This window comes from Mytilus trossulus, chromosome 9 (genome assembly GCF_036588685.1).
Source record: "Mytilus trossulus isolate FHL-02 chromosome 9, PNRI_Mtr1.1.1.hap1, whole genome shotgun sequence".
NCBI lineage: Eukaryota > Metazoa > Mollusca > Bivalvia > Mytilida > Mytilidae > Mytilus > Mytilus trossulus.
In genome coordinates, this window is record NC_086381.1 from 57,700,162 (window position 1) to 57,717,660 (window position 17,499).

Here is a 17,499-nt window from a genome sequence, read left to right on the forward strand (position 1 = left end):
AGATATACAGAGTGGTGATATATATTCAGAGTGGTAATAGATATTCAGATTGGTGATAGATATACAGAGTGGTGATAGATTTACAGGGTGGTTGATAATAGACAAAGTTATAATAGCAATTCAGATCAGAGGTAGATATACAGAGTGTTGGTATTCAGAGGGGTGATAGATATACACAGTGGTGATATGTGTACAGAGTGGTTATAGATATACAGGGTGGTTGATAATAGACAAAGTTGTGATTGATATTCAGATCACAGGTAGATATACAGAGTGGTGATATTCAGAGGGGTGATAGATATTCAGAGGTTCGAAAGATATACAGAGTGGTAATATGTGTACAGAGTGGTGGTAGATATACATATTAGTGATAGATATACAGAGTGGTAATAGATATACAGATAAGTGTTAGATATACATATAAGTGTTAGATATTCAGAGGGGTGATAGATACTCAAGAGTGTCGATATATATAAAGAGTGGTGATAGATGTACAGAGTGGTAGTAGATATATACAGAGTGGTGATATATATACAGAGTGGTAATAGATATGCAGAGTGGTGTAAGTTATTTAGAAAGATGATAGATATACACAGTCGTTATAGCTATACAGAGTGGTGATATATATACAGAGTGGTGTTATATGTACAGAGTGGTGATAGATATTCAGATTAGTGATAGATATACAAAGTGGTGATATATATACAAATAAGTGTTAGATATTCAGAGGGGTGATATATACTCAGAGTGTCGATAGATATACAGAGTGGTGATAGATGTACAGAGTGGTAGTGGATATATACAGAGTGGTGATATATATACAGAGTGGTAATAGATATACAGAGTGGTGTAAGTTATTCAGAAAGATAATAGATTTACACAGTCGTTATAGCTATACAGAGTGGTGATAGATATACAGAGTGGTGATATATGTACAGAGTGGTGATAGATATTCAGATTATTGATAGATATACAAAGTGGTGATAGATATACAAAGTGGTGATAGATATACAAAGTGGTGATAGATATACAAATAAGTGCTAGATATTCAGAGGGGGGATAGATACTCAGAGTGTCGATAGATATACAGAGTGGTGATAGATGTACATATTGGTAGTAGATATATACAGAGTGGTGATATATATACAGATTCGTAATAGATATACAGAGTGGTGTAAGATATTCAGAGGGGTGATAGATATACAAATTGGTGATACACATATATAGTGGTGATAGATATACAGAGTGGTAATAGATATTCAGATTGGTGATAGATATACAGAGTGGTGTTAGATATTCAGAGGGGTAATAGATGTACAGAGTGGTGATAGATTTACTGGGTGGTTGATAATAGACAAAGTTGTAATAGCTATTCAGATCAGAGGTAGATATACAGAGTGTTGGTATTCAGAGGGGTGATAGATATACACAGTGGTGATATGTGTACAGAGTGGTTATAGATATACAGGGTGGTAGATAATAGACAAATTTATGATTGATATTCAGATCAGAGGTAGATATACAGAGTGGTAATATTCAGAGGGGTGATAGATATTCAGAGGTTCGAAAGATATACAGAGTGGTGATATGTGTACAGAGTTGTGATAGATATACAGATTGGTGATAGATATACAGAGTGGTAATAGATATACAGATAAGTGTTAGATATTCAGAGGGGTGATAGATACTCAAGAGTTTCGATAAATATAAAGAGTGGTGATAGATGTACAGAGTGGTATTAGATATATACAGAGTGGTGATATATATACAGAGTGGTAATAGATATACAGCGTGTGTAAGTTATTCAGAAAGATGATAGATATACACAGTCGTGATAGCTATACAGAGTGGTGATATATATACAGAGTGGTGATATATGTACAGAGTGGTGATAGATATTCAGATTAGTGATAGATATACAAAGTGGTGATGGATATACAAATAAGTGTTCGATATTCAGAGGGGTGATATATACTCAGAGTGTCGATAGATATACAGAGTGGTGATAGATGTACAGAGTGATAGTAGATATAAACAGAGTGGTGATATATATACAGATTCGTAATAGATATACAGAGTGGTGTAAGATATTCAGAGGGGTGATAGATATACAAATTGGTGATATACATATAGAGTGGTGATAGATATACAGAGTGGTAATAGATATTCAGATTGGTGATAGATATACAGAGTGGTGTTAGATATTCAGAGGGGTAATAGATGTACAGAGTGGTGATAGATTTACAGGGTGGTTGATAATAGACAAAGTTGCAATAGCTATTCAGATCAGAGGTAGATATACAGAGTGTTGGTATTCAGAGGGGTGATAGATATACACAGTGGTGATATGTGTACAGAGTGGTTATAGATATACAGGGTGGTTGATAATAGACAAAGTTGTGATTGATATTCAGATCAGAGGTAGATATACAGAGTGGTGATATTCAAAGGGGTGATAGATATTCAGAGGTTCGAAAGATATACAGAGTGGTGATATGTGTACAGAGTTGTGATAGATATACAAAGTGATGATAGATGTACAGAGTGGTGATATATATACAGAGTGATGATAGATATTCAGAGTGGTTATAGTTATTCAGAGGGGTGATAGATATTCAGAGGGGGGATAGATATACACAGTGGTGATAGATATACAGAGTGTTGATGGATGTACATAGTGGTGATAGATATTCAGATTGGTGATAGATATACAAACTGGTGATAGATATACAAAGTGGTGTTAAATATTCAGAGTGGTGATAGATATACAGAGTGGTGATAGATATTCGAGAGGTGATAGATATACAGGGTGGTTGATAATAGACAAAGTTAGATAGATATTTAGATCAGAGGTAGATAAACAGAGTGTTGGTAGATATACAGAGTGGTGATAGATATACGGAGTGGTGATATACCTTCAGAGTGTTGATAGATATACAGAGTGGTGATAGATATACAAAGTGGTGATAGATGTACAGAGTGGTATTATATATACAGAGATGTGATAGATTTACAGAATTGTTATAGATATACAGAGTGATGATATATATATACAAAGTGGTGACAGATATAGAGAATGCTGATGGATATACAGAGTGGTGTCAGCTATTCACTGTGGTGATAGATATTCAGAGGGTCGATAGATATACAGATTGGTGATAGGTGTACATAGTGGTGATATATATTCAGAGGGGTGATAGTTATTCATAGGGTTGATAGATATTCAGAGGGATGATAGATATACACAGTGGTAATAGACATACAGAGTGGTGATATATATACAGAGTGGTGATATATGTACAGATTGGTAATAGATATTCAGATTGGTGATAGATATACAGAGTGGTGATAGATATACAGATAAGTGTAAGTTATTCAGAGGGGTGATGGATACTCAAAGTGTCGATAGATATACAGAGTGGTAGTAAATATACAGAGTGGTGATATTTATACAGAGTGGTAATAGATATACAGAGTGGTGTAAGATATTCAGAGGGGTGACAGATATTCAGAGGGTCGTTAGATATACAGAGAGGTGATATGTGTACAGAGTGGTGATAGATATACAGAGTGATGATAGATGTACAGAGGGATTGATAGATATACAGAGTGGTGATAAACATTAAGAGTGGTGATAGATATACAGAGATGTGATATATGTACAGAGTGGTTGTATATACAGAGTTGTGACAGATATAGAGAATACTGATGGATATACAGAGTGGTGTTAGATATTTACTTTGGTGATAGATACAGAGTGGTGATATATATATATATATATATATATATATATATACAGAGTGGTGATATATATATATATATATATACAGAGTTGAAATAGATATACAGATTGTAAGATATTCAGAGGGGTGATAGATATGTTGCTTGAAACATAAAACTTCAAGAAAAATGTGAAAAAAATATTTTCAAAATAAATGTGTTCTTGTTCAAAAGTAATCTCAAAACTGAATTGTGACTTTTTGTCCTGTGACTTTCTGTCATACGTTCGCCTTGTCTTACAAGTTTGATGAATTTATCTTGTCTTGCCAATTTTATGAAATCATTTATTTTTACTTATAAATCGACTAAATAATTGAATTGTCTCCTCCATTTTTCATGCTTAGGACCAGCATTTTACAACTTGGTAGAGTTATTTTAATTATGTACAAAATATGCTGAAACATCTGTGTTTGTTACAACACAGAGACAATACCAATATCATCAAGAGGTATGTGAAATTCAGATGGATTTTTGGTTGAACTGGATGAAGTTCCATTCTTTCTTTGTACACGGATTGACGAACACATTTTAGATTTCTTTTCTTTCTTTTCTATATGTTCTTCGTCAATTTTGAAGAGCTCTGAATTAATTATTATAGAAGGATATTTCCTGTGAGAAGGATCTAATTCAAGAAATAAAATTCATATCACTGGATTGTGATTTTGTGTCTTGTGTGTTAAAATATGCTAGTTTTTGAGTCAAGATTCTTTATTTCTTCAACACCATAAAGATACAATGGTACAAATAAGTTCATCAAAAGTCATATATCATAACACAAACACACATGACAAGATGAGATGAAAATAACAAATAATATATAATAAACAGTATAGTAAAGAAGAGTGGTGATTAACCAGGAAGACTCACTTGAAAAGTTATAATCCTGATAAATTTGCACAGCTTTTTCAACTTATTTTTAATTATTAACTGAAATAGTTTTTAAATTTTAGTATGTTACATCTGTGTAAGAAAAAGTATCCAAATATTGTGCTTGAAAATTTGCCAAAGAACTACACTGCAAAGTGTAATGAAATTCATCACCAATCTCGTTACAATGACATACGTTACAATATCTAAGGTGTCGCTCAATCTTATTCCATCTACCAGTTTCGATGGGTAACTTATGGTTACCCGTTCGAAATCTACAATATGTAATTCTATCTTTATCATTTAAAATATTCAGATATTCCTCAAATTCAAAATTTTGTTAATACAATTTGTAGGCCAAACGTTTTGGCGAACAGTCAATATCAGCTCTCCATTTCTGTTGAAACTGATCAAATAACTTTTGTTTTAAACTAATACCCAACCACTTAGAATTGAAATTTCCTTGTGACAACCAAATATTGCTGTATCCACATTTATCTAATATATTTTTAATGTGTTTCAACCAACCTGACCTACTGTTATCATCCCCGTTAACCATTTTTGACCAAAAATTAACCATACGCAGCTGTGTATATAAAGACATGGGATAAATACCAAGTTCACCATAAATCATAAAATTGGGTGTCGACTTCTTAAGGTTTAATAATAGTTTACAAAATTTTAGGTGCACTTTTTCTATAATATCAGTATTACTGAAATCCCAAATCTCACACCCATACAGGAGAAATGGCTTCACAATTTTATCAAAAAGATCATATTGTGATTTCACTGACAAGTTGTGCAACCTCCCATTTTTCAATACTTCATACATTGCTTTATTTGCTTTTCAACTAAAATCTTCTTAGCACTCATAAAGCTACCTGTTCTTGAAAAATTCAACCCAAGATATGTCAATTCATTGACTATCTCCAATGCATTTCCGTCATATATAAAGTTAATATTTTTGGGTAATCTACCACCAGAAAAAAATATTATCTTAGTTTTACTTGTGTTAACTTTTAATTTCCAGGTACTGCAATATTTTTATTCAAAGAATATATCTAATTGCAACTGTAGATTGGATGCATTATCCGAAAATAACACTGTATCATCTGCGTATAATAACACATTTTTAATTTTCAGTTTTAAGTAGATATCAAACTCATTCTCTATTTCATCAGTAATACAATTTAAACCACATACATTTTTTTCTTCAATAAACTGTTGAAGGTCGTTCAAATACAATGAAAATAAAAAAAGAGACACATTTTCACCCTGTCTTACACCGATATTGCATGAAAAGTATTCTGACATTTAACCATTATACATAATACGAGATTTAATACCAGTGTACATATTAAAAATTACATTAAACATTTTACCGTTAATATCATTCACAAGTAATTTATGCCAAAGACCCTTTCTCCAAACAGTATCAAAGGCTTTAGCAAAATCTACGAATGCACAGAACAGTTTCTTTTTCTTATTTTTCATGATACTAATAAGCATGTAGATAACAAATAAATTATCTGTAGTAGAATAACCTTCTCTGAAACCAGCTTGATTCGGACATAGTAAACAAAAATCATCGGAAAATTTATTCAAACGTGAATTCAAAATAGAAGTAAATAATTTCCCAAAGCAGCTTATAACTGTTATAGGTCTAAAATTGCTAGGATCATGTTTGTTACCTTTATTCTTAAATAAAGTTATTATATTTCCAGAAAGCCAATTTTCAGGGATAGTTCCACTGTCAAATATAATATTATAAAGTTTCACAAACACCTGTGACATAACACTAAAAGAGTGTTTTAAATATTCATTTACAATCATATCATCACCAGAGGAATTATTATTTTTTTTAACTTTCTCAAAGATTTTTCAATTTCCTCTTCTGTAATAGGTGAATTTAATATAACATTTAAATCTTTTACATTGTTCTGATTTTCTAAAACAATCTCTTCATCTTCAGAATTTCCTATATTTATAATAATCAAACAAAATATAAATATGTACACATGGATTGTTTCCCCTTTTACCACCGTTCAAAATCTTCCAGTATTCTTTCGGGTTAATCGATTTTAAGTTTTCTATCTTGTGTCTAATTTGCTTTCTATGTTTACGAATGCTCTTATCCATTACTCGCTTATAACTCTTTTTTTAGTTTCAGTCAGAAGTGATAATTTAATTTAGAATAAAAGATAAGAGAAAAATATAAAATAGAAACCTTAGGAATGTTAATCTTTCAAAATATCTTTTTCGTGCATGAGTTATTTTTTGTTTTGTTTTGAGCAGTCTTAAAAGAAAATTTATTCAACAAATTTCGCTTGTCCAGGTGTCAATAACGATGATGTCCACACCGTCATTAGTTTGTTAATTGCGTGCCGTGTGCAGAACGTCGCCCCTCTTCTAAAAAAGGACGGTATAAAAACTATTTTTCATATAAAATCTTGCAAACGATTGTAGTCCAATTATAACACTCGTTACATTGTTCTTTGGTAAATTTAGAATCCGTAATAAACCTTAATTATCTGGAAAATGAGATAATGAATTATCTGACGGTATTTTTTTAAAAATAATCTGGCAAACGATTGTCGTCCAATCAGAACACTCGTTACATTATTCTTTGGTATTTTTAAAACTGAATTATCTGGAAAATGAGATAATGAATTATCTGAAATTCAGATAATCAATTATCTGGAGATAAATTAGGATTATCTGAAAATCGTTCAGATAAACCTAGCTTTTCTTAATATTTTCAAATAAACCGGGATTTTCTCCAGATAATGAATTTTCTGTATTATCTGAGATAAACTAGGATTTTTTCGAATTTGAATTAAGCTGAGATAATCTAAGTTTATCTTAGATAAACCGGGATTATCTCAGATAAACCTAATTTATCTGAGATAATCTAAGATTAATTAATAAAAGTGGTTCAGGCGTGCCATACAGGTGTGTTCGATATTTAGATCTGAACGGTCGGCACCCAACTCAGCTCCTTTGGACACATAAAATTTTCCCAACCGAAATACTATTGCATCTGCATACATAGAAGTGACAATGTTGGCAATATTGAATGCATAAAAGTGCTAAAAAGATGGGATTCGTCCAGTCAGAAAAAATCACCTTAGCATTTGACAAAGCCAGAGTAAAACGTTTTGGTGTAGACAAACATTGTAACGTTTTTTTTTTTTAAATAATTTGAACTTGATAGATAAAGTTATGAGTTATTGAGTATGCATTTTCATTTTAAGGTTTGAAAATTGTGTCTTTAATTTGAAACGAAGTCAAAATAAGTTCGATTTAGACAGCCAATTAAGCCGGAAAAACCACAAACAATGATCAATTTCAGGGTGCTTTCATTTCAAGTCTTTGCAAATTTTCCCCTAAACTTAATAAAAAATACCTTGTAAAGAGTCATAAAGCAGGATAAAGCGAAAAGAAATCTTACCTTATCGGGACACGTAATCTAACTCTGGTTTATAACTATTTTTAATATATTCCAGGCGCATATTTAATGAAATGTAACAAAAAATTAACAAGTCGTGTATTCTTGGGAGGTCCATTGCATACAAGGAAAAGGCCCGAAAAAATATCCTTTTCTGTGTAAAATGGGTTCAAAAATTTTTCGCCTTGCTCCGCTCGGCGAACATAACCTGCCTCCCCTTACAGGGCAGGTAATTTACGGCCCTGATAAATGAGTTGACTCTCATTTTGTATGTTGGTTTCAAGGTATTCCAGGTCGTAAATATTCAACTTATTATGAACAGTGTGTCTTACTCAAAATAGCATGCATATTGGGGTGTTTTTACTCTTCATTGCTTCAAATGATTAAAAGTCCTTGAAGACATTTATTTTTGAATTTCCTTCCCGGCGCGCCGTCAGCCGAGTCGCATTATTTCCTCAACCCTCCATATAAATTCTATATATCATCAGTTGCAATGATAGAAAGAATGGCTGAGTTGTTATGATGGGGAACATGTTGACATGTACGTAATGTGCTTTTTCTGCGGGAACAGTTTCTGTCTTTGTTGCAGAAAATAATTGACTATCACATGTCCAAGCATTACTATTTAATGGTTAGCTTACTAAAATAAGGATAACTACAACATGATTATTTTTTTTAACTTATATATATAATTACATAGAATAATAACATTCAAGTATAAATTGGTGATAATTTCTAATAATGAACATGCACGAAAATCATATCTGTGATTTATTTGAGATGATTATTTCTTCAACAAAATGCTCATATGTAGTGTGCCACGGTCGATTGCTTTTTATACAACTTAATGCAATAAACTAACGATATCAAACTAAAAGTAGATTATACAACTGAAAAACTAAGTAATTTATTCAAAACAAAACAATCGACACTTTCAGCTAAATCAGCAAACAAAAACAAATATACGAGACTTTTATTTTCCTGAATTGCTATAGATGACAAATTCAAAAGAATGAAGTAATGCCGTTTTAGTAATGACGATAATTTGTACTTTATTCGATTCAGAAATCTGTATGGAAGAGATTTTTAAAAAGCTAATACTTCACTGTGTCTAAACCACACCGGCAGAATTTGATCGGACTCGATGGTATCTAACGTCCGGCACAATGACGGAACATCAATAGACAGAAGAAAGATAGGTTTCTCCTTATGTTCTTATTTTTTTAATGATATCGAAGAATATATATATATATACAACTATTTTCTATTGTGAGATGCAATATTTTCTACAACCGTTCTATATTAACAGAGAAATAAGTCAAAATGCATGTCAAAATGACGAATTGAGTGAACCTTGCCTCGAAATTGTTTAATTTCTCTTTAAATTGTTCACATTGTACGGAAAGAAAGGTACGGGAAGATAGATACTGACACGGAGATTGTAAAACTAGTCATTATGAGCATCTCAATACTTGTATTTATGTGTATGGAACGAAAGAAATGGGTCATGTCAAATAAAAATACACCGGTTTCGTCATTGTTGTTTACTACACAACACCCGGTTTCGTCTATATATATCACCCGGTTTTTTATATTTTTTTAAAACCAACAATTTATGAAAAGCAACGTTAACACGGATCTGAACATTGTCTTTCGAAAGAATTTAAATATATATGTATTATAAAGTAAACTTGGCGTGTTTACATTTATTTACATAGGTAATTATAGTACTACACATTTTCCTAATGAAAGTCGTATCCGTTATTTCACTGATCTTCAAACTAATTTTAAATGGAATATAAATACTCAATAGCAAACACTGATATCTAATTATTTTTTTAACATTAACATTATGATATTTTTTTTATATAGGTTTTGAGATACATCGCAGTATGTGACCCCCCCCCCTTTTTTTTTCAAAGAAAACTTAATTAACGCTTAAAAAACAAAATTTAAAACATCACCTTAAAGTATGCAGCAGTTAAAATTTATATTACTAAGAAGTGTGTAAAGTTTGATGCAATAATGATTAACCATTTTGAGATATGGCGCGACATGTTAAAAAAAAACACACTCCTGTTTTACTTACAAAGTTCTGTAACACTAACAGATTTAATTTGATTTTCACTAAAAGGTTTACAAATCGTTTGACCATTTCAAGAAATAACTTTATTAAGTTTCATGAAAACTAGATAAGCTGTTCTCAAGTTACGGTGCGACATGTTTACGCTGGACAGAAAGATAGACGGATAGCTAGACGGACGGACGGACGGACGGACGGACCGAATGACTGATAGATGAAGGAACGGACGGATGGAAGGACGGATGGACAGACGGGTGTATACAATAATACGTCCTGTCAAAATTGGGATGGGCGTGTAAAAACGCAAAGAAATGAAAAAAAAATCGTAATTAAAGGTCAATAAGTTTTATTAGGATATCGGCCAAGTCGATTTATTTGTATATTTGTCTGCCTTATCATTTTCCTATATAACTTTTTATATATATTTGAGAAAAATGTATAGAAATCGATAAACAGAACTTGATATTCGGCATTTATTATAATAAACATAATCCAACTCACATAATCCGATTTCCCGGGTGTCCCTGTTTTCTCATTTCTTACAATATTTTAATTCGTTATACACTTTATAAGATAAGTGGCGAACCTAGATGACGTATAGGTTGCACGCCCCGACCCCACCTTCGGTTGCCAAAATATTGATTCCTGTATTTAACGATTTTGTAAAGCAAAAAATAATCAAAATATTGTTCGACTCGCTACGCTCGGCGGTATGTACAAGTTGTTCGAAATACGCCCACTTTGAAATAAACTGAATCCGTCTGTCCGTATATATTGTCAAAATATATTGACCAACGTCAGTGTACGATCATCATAACACAATGGCGACAGTACAGACTCGTTTTTTTTTAATAATGTAGTAACAAAATAATTACTATTGAATTTTATCGATGACCTGAGACTAGTATACTAATTTGTTCATAGCAGTATAGTTACAATTAGTGATAAATAATTTTTATTTTAATGCATGGTAGTTGTAATCCTACATTCTATCCCATAACTCATATAGAAAACGCATATTTAAAGAGCTTAAATCTCAATATGCTGTTAAAAAAGTTCGGAATGCAAAGTAAAATTAAAATATTTGAGTTCTATAAGAGTAGGAATTTGCTTATTATTTATTTGAATCTGAGACTCATATAAATAATAAGCCGCTGTCCGGTGAACGAACTTGTTTTCGAACGACCCACAAAACTCCTTTTGAACTCTGAAATTAAATAATCAATTGTAATGAAATGCGATTATGATTTTTTTTATTTGACCAAACCGGGTTATGCATTTTGAAATCTATGACGAAACCGGGTTGTATACATTGACGAAACCGGCCAGTTCCATTTTGACATGACCCATTTCTTTCGTTCCATACACATAAATACAAGTATTGAGATGCTCATAATGACTAGTTTTGCAATCTCCGTGTCAGTATCTATCTTCCCGTACCTTTCTTTCCGTACAATCTGAACAATTTAAAGAGAAATTAAACAATTTCGAGGCAAGGTTCACTCAATTCGTCATTTTGACATGCATTTTGACTTATTTCTCCGTTAATATAGAACGGTTGTAGAAAATATTGCATCTCACAATAGAAAATAGTTGTATATGTATATATATTCTTCGATATCATTAAAAAAAATAAGAAAATAAGGAGAAACCTATCTTTCTTCTGTCTATTGATGTTCCGTCATTGTGCCGGACGTTAGATACCATCGAGTCCGATCAAATTCTGCCGGTGTGGTTTAGACACAGTGTACTTGTTTAAAGTAATGGTTATTTAAACATCACGTATTTCGACCCCATCTTGTTATCATCAATATTTCACAAAAGGTGTTGAGCTTCCTGGTCGTCATTTTGTTAAAGATATTATTCCTACAAGGTAAACTTACAATTTTTCTAGTTGATTGTCATTTGAAGTCTTAAAACAATAATTAAGACACTCATAACTCATCGTTATTTCAAAAGTTCGCTTTTGTCGACAATATTTGCATAGCTTATCCATTGTAGTGTGGCAGTTGCTATCTTTTAGTTCATTTCTGAATTGTTTGCATTGTCGTTTGTTTTTTGTTGACTTCACTGGGTTTTTTTTTTTCGTTGTTTTTTTTGTGTTCCCCTCGAATTTAGTTTGCAACCCGATTTGTTTTTGTCTTAATCGATTTATGACTTTCGAACAGCGTTATACTATACTGTTTCCTTTATTAACATAATGGCGTCAAGAGCCAGGGTTAATTGTGTTGGTTTATTAAAAAAGTTTTGCTTCTATCCTTCTTTTCTCAAATACGGGTGTCTCACTACCCTTTGTTTTTTTTCTAATCAACATCGATATTTTCGTTATAGCAGTCAGCGTCGACGATTATTTTCCAAATTTTTTCATTATCCATGTTATCCCTATAATTCTATTATATATCTCATAAATTTACCCTAAACTCATGTTCAATTTAGTGTATTTTGCAAATATTGTAATATACTATTTCATAAATCAAGGTGATCAGTATAAAGAAATCACCGTTTCTTTACAAGGTTATTTTGGAAACAAAGGCCTCGATCATCTATGTCGTTTATAGTTTAACGGTATGTCCAATGATCCTAGTTTCTTAATAAAATGACCACCAAGGCTAAACATAGAGAAACATTCAAGTATTCTCTATTATTTAGAGAAAAAAATCAAAGATTGAGTCGTGTTAGGAGTATATAATCTTAAGAAATATTGTAGATGAAGTGAAACATTAATGATCCGCTCACTTATACACAAATCTACTCATCTGAAACTTTACTACTAAAATCTGACATAAGCTGACATGTTCAAAATATTAGGATCTACCTATTGTCTAATTTTACTTTTTAAAAAACATATCTTCTCTAACACTATTTAATAATAATTACAATATTGAGTTTTTCCTTTTTGCCAATTCGTTTAAAAACTATAATAGATAGAGAGAAACTAATATGGCAATTATGATGAACAAGGAACTAAATTACAAAGTACTAGTAGTCAAATTGTCGAAATCATTCGAAGACCACTTATTGGAGTCTATGTTACTATTTTTTTTTTAAATCTTTCTATCTTTAAAACTTTTACAGACAGATAAAACTTTAATTAAGAAAAATGATAAGCAAAATAAGATCTTTAAATGAGGGGGCAAAACCAAAACCGTCTGTCGAAACCTTTTCAGAGTTTTTGCTTTATTAAATGATGATGTTTACCCTTTTCTAATGTTCGTCATCTTGAAAATATAATTGATAGAGAGACAATATAAATAGAAAGAGATGATCAGCAAATTAGATAAACATTGAAAAAATCATTAGTAGACTTCTTCCTGCAGTTCTTGCTCTAAAGTGAGAATTATTACCGGTGTTTGCCATTTTGTCAAGAACAAGAATGTGAAAGATAGATACACACTTTGATAAGGAAAAATGATAAGAAAGACAAGATACACAAATCAATCAATTTTTTTTCGGAAATCGTTAGTAGACTCTTTATAGGTGCGATTGGCTTTTGGACTATTTTTGCTGTCCTTTTTGATGTTTTCGGCAAAATGTACAGAAGAAAAAGAATCTCTTTTATGGAACAAGATCAACAAAAAAAGAGATTATTGTAATGACTTCTATTCTTCCAAAATGTTGGATGGTGTCCATTGTTGAAAATGCATCTAGATGAGCGACACAAGGAGCCTTCAGTTGCGTATTCTTTGCTGAAACTATAGAAGATAAAACCAGTAACAAACACAATGATAAGGAGAACCATTTTTAAAACCGATTCAACATTACTAAAACAATTAGCTGACGTCTTGTTGTTTTGAAATGATTTGTCTTGAATATCAATTTTTGTTTTTTGAGCAGTATTGCAGCTTTAAAGTGGAATACTTTGGTACCTCATACCTTGTGTGCAAATACCTTATATTGCAAAGCTCCTGTCTGTCATATTCCATTGATCTTGACCTTTACTATTTTACGGTTAAGTGATTTTGAGAAAACAAATACAGTTTTTTTTTAAAAGTGAAATAGCTGTCATTTTGAGTATTAGGATAATTGGTTTTGGATATGGGTTCCTTGCAACTTTTACATGTGCGTCCGACCTTGACCCTTTTCAATGAATCAGTATTCAAGGTCAAAGTTACGTGTTTAAGTTTTAATCTCAGATACTATTACCAACAGGTCAAATATATTTGGTGAATGTAATGATTGTTAGGTGTTCATTTCCGATTAATATTTTCTATTCGACTTTGACCTCAATTTTATGATACATTGGGTGATGTCTAGTTTTGATGTTTGTTCTATTTATCAGATACTATGAATAATAAGGCCATCATATGTGGTGAATAACATGATTGCGGTTGGCTTAAATACAATACCGAATAGATCAATTTTATTGAGAGTGTGTAATAAAGTTACAATTGTGAGGTGTACATATGACATTGACTTCTATGTTCACGCTGCATTGGTCAATGATAACAGTTATCAGAGGTACCAGGGTTATAATTTTATGCGTTTTGTCTTCATAAGACCCATAAGTGGCGCTTATTAGATAAAAAAAAAGTTAGAAAGCCAAATAAGTACAAAGTTGAAGAGCATTGAGGACACAAAATATCTTAAAGCTGTGTTTAATACGGCTTAGGTTATCTATTCCTTGGATAAGAAAATCCTTAGTATTATGGTAATTTTTCCTATTTTTGTCAGTTTATGTAAAACTTGTATTAAAACCTTCATATTACAGACTTTCCAAGATAAGTAAATCAGGCCAGACATTTCATTGTGTGCGCTATTCTTACCCATGTTTGTGTGTTTTTGTTCGGAAACTAGCGAGAATATATTCATAGATAAAACGATTATAGTCGTGATATAGTTTACGTAAAAAGTAAAATGAACGAAATCGTCGAAATAATTTAATTTAATGACGGTTTTCATTTGTTCTTCATGCGCAAAATTTATCAGATAATAATGAAAAACAAAGCTATATTGGAAATCAGTAATGGCAGAAAGCATTAGTTTTATCACATGCATGACAAACTGGCACACAGTTAAATTCAAATTCTTTATACTACTGATTTCTTTTTTGTGTGTGTTATTTGCATTACTAATACACTGTCTGTTACTTTAGACACCACATTATTGTAATAATAAATACCTTTGAAAATATAATAAATAATGGTATATAAAGGCAACAGTAGTATACCGCTGTTCGAAATTCATAAATCGAATGAGAAAAAAAAAACAAATCCGGTTTATAAACTAAAACTGAGGAAAACGCATCAAATATATGAGAACTACGACACAACAGAAACACAACATTAAAACGAAATATGATATAACAATGTCCATTTCCTGACTTGGTATCCTTTTTCAGTTAAATTCTTTTTCTATTTAAGAACTATGGCTGCCAAATACTGTGAACCATGTACTGCGCGTGGCATGACTCCAACTGCATCCAAATGGTGTACCGAATGTGAAGAAGCTCTGTGTTCCGATTGTACAGAGGCGCATAGAGTTCAAAAAATGTCGAGAAATCACCATTTAGTACAGATAGATAACATACCGGAACAAATCAAGTTATCGTATAATTGTCCAAAGCATCAGCAATTACCTTTTGACTATTTTTGTGTTGATCATGATGTTATTTGTTGTAAAGAATGTTGGCCAAGAAATCACTAAACATGCAAGAACGTGACATCAATTGACACTGCTTCAAAGAATTCCAAACAATCGCAGTCTTTTCTGGATTCTGAAGAACAGTTGCGTTTTATTCTAGAAACATTAGAAAAATTAAGCAAGAATTGCAAGGATAATGGAAGCCGAATTAATGCAGAAAACGCACACATTTTGAAAAAAATAAAAACAATAAAAGAAAAGGTTATCAAACAGTTGGAAGCATTAGAAGAGTCACTTCTAAAACAATTAGCTGAGAAGAAAGACAACTATGTAACCAGTTTGAAAAGACAGGATAAAAGTATAAAGGAATTATTAAACTCCACAAAAGCTCAAAAGGAATCATTGGAATTTATTAGAGATCATAGTTCTGAAAAACAAGCCTTTGTTTCTATTCGTTCGTCCAAACCAATCTTAAATGAAATTGAAAACAAAGTTAAGCAGCTTGTCGAATCGTTTGCAGACATCAGTCTTACGTTCATAGAAAGCGGGTCGAAGGAAAAATTAGCAGATTTCGGGTCAATAGAAATAAAGGAGACACCTTGTTCCGTTCCATTTGTCCCGTACAAGCAGCGCCAGTCACAGATTCCAGTTGGTCTTAAGCGCCAGATAACATCCTTCACCTATATTTACGATATCGATATGAGAGGCGAACAATTAAGAAGTGTAACTGGCATCACAATATCAGACAATAACACATTGATTTTCTGTGATGTATCTATGAAAAAGATTCATTTTTGTGATGAAAACGATAGCTATCAATCATCTATCAGATCTCCATATAAACCATATGATATATCAGCAATACCAGGAACAATGACTGCTGTTGTGTCAAGTAGATTTGAACCGTACATACAGTATCTAGATATCAAAAGACGCAGGATATCAAAGAAGAGAGAAGTGGAACAAAGTGACTATTTTGGTATTGATGCAACAAAGGATAATATATTTGTAGGTCCTAAAGCAAATATACAGGCCCTAGACTTGTGTGGAAATATTCAAAGAACAGTTAAAAGTGAATATGGACAGGGCTCTTCTGGATACATTTCCGTTTGCCCGAATGGAAATATTTGTTATTCAAGTGGAAATGCAGTTCATTGCATTACATTAGATGAGTGTCATGTTTTTTCCTATAGGTCACTTGATCTTCTTTATCCACGAAATATGATAATAGATGATGCTGGAAATATATACATCTTGGATTGCGATTCACAAAATATTCATAAACTGACACCTACTGGAATTTTTGTAGGCACTATATCGACAGCTCGATTTTCCAATCCTTACACGTTCTGTTTTAGTAAGGATATGTCTAAATGTTACATGGCAAATAGACGCGGAACAACAATATCCGTATTCAAGACAAATTAGTTTGCTTTTGAGTGAGCTTTGTACATAACTGTTCAAAGCGCATTTATAAATTGCACGTATAACATGACTAAGGTAGAACTAGTATTACAGTGTGCCTAAGAAAATCAAAACAAGTTGTAACATTTGATGTCATGTAACATTAATTGTTGAGTTTTATACTTTCTTTTTCTTTTATTTTAAACACATGTCTATAAATAAATTTTTTAATTGGTTTTATGTTTCAAGAGTCTCGAGTACTAAAGTGTCACGTGCTCTTACATCTCGATGTTTGTGTTATATATTTTTTTAATTAAAAAATCGTTGATATTTCAAC

At 31.9% G+C, this 17,499-nt stretch overlaps 1 protein-coding gene across 1 annotated transcript; it reads left to right on the plus strand.

Moving 5' to 3' along the window:
* The first annotated feature begins 15,542 nt into the window (after positions 1 to 15,542).
* On the plus strand, positions 15,543 to 17,186 carry LOC134684787 (uncharacterized). The gene is made up of 2 exons (XM_063544096.1): positions 15,543 to 15,686; positions 16,032 to 17,186. Exons 1-2 carry the CDS (start codon positions 15,543 to 15,545, stop codon positions 17,184 to 17,186), a joined length of 1,299 nt encoding a protein of 432 aa, XP_063400166.1.
* Positions 17,187 to 17,499: the final 313 nt, after the last annotated feature.

What these genes read in the sequence shown, in the direction of transcription:
- LOC134684787 (XM_063544096.1), top strand. Translation starts at nt 15,543, where the DNA reads ATGGCTGCCAAATACTGTGAACCATGTACTGCGCGTGGCATGACTCCA. An exon ending in TGTCGAGAAATCACCATTTA is followed by an intron (nt 15,687 to 16,031) that starts GTACAGATAGAT and finishes GTTATCAAACAG; the next exon opens with TTGGAAGCATTAGAAGAGTC.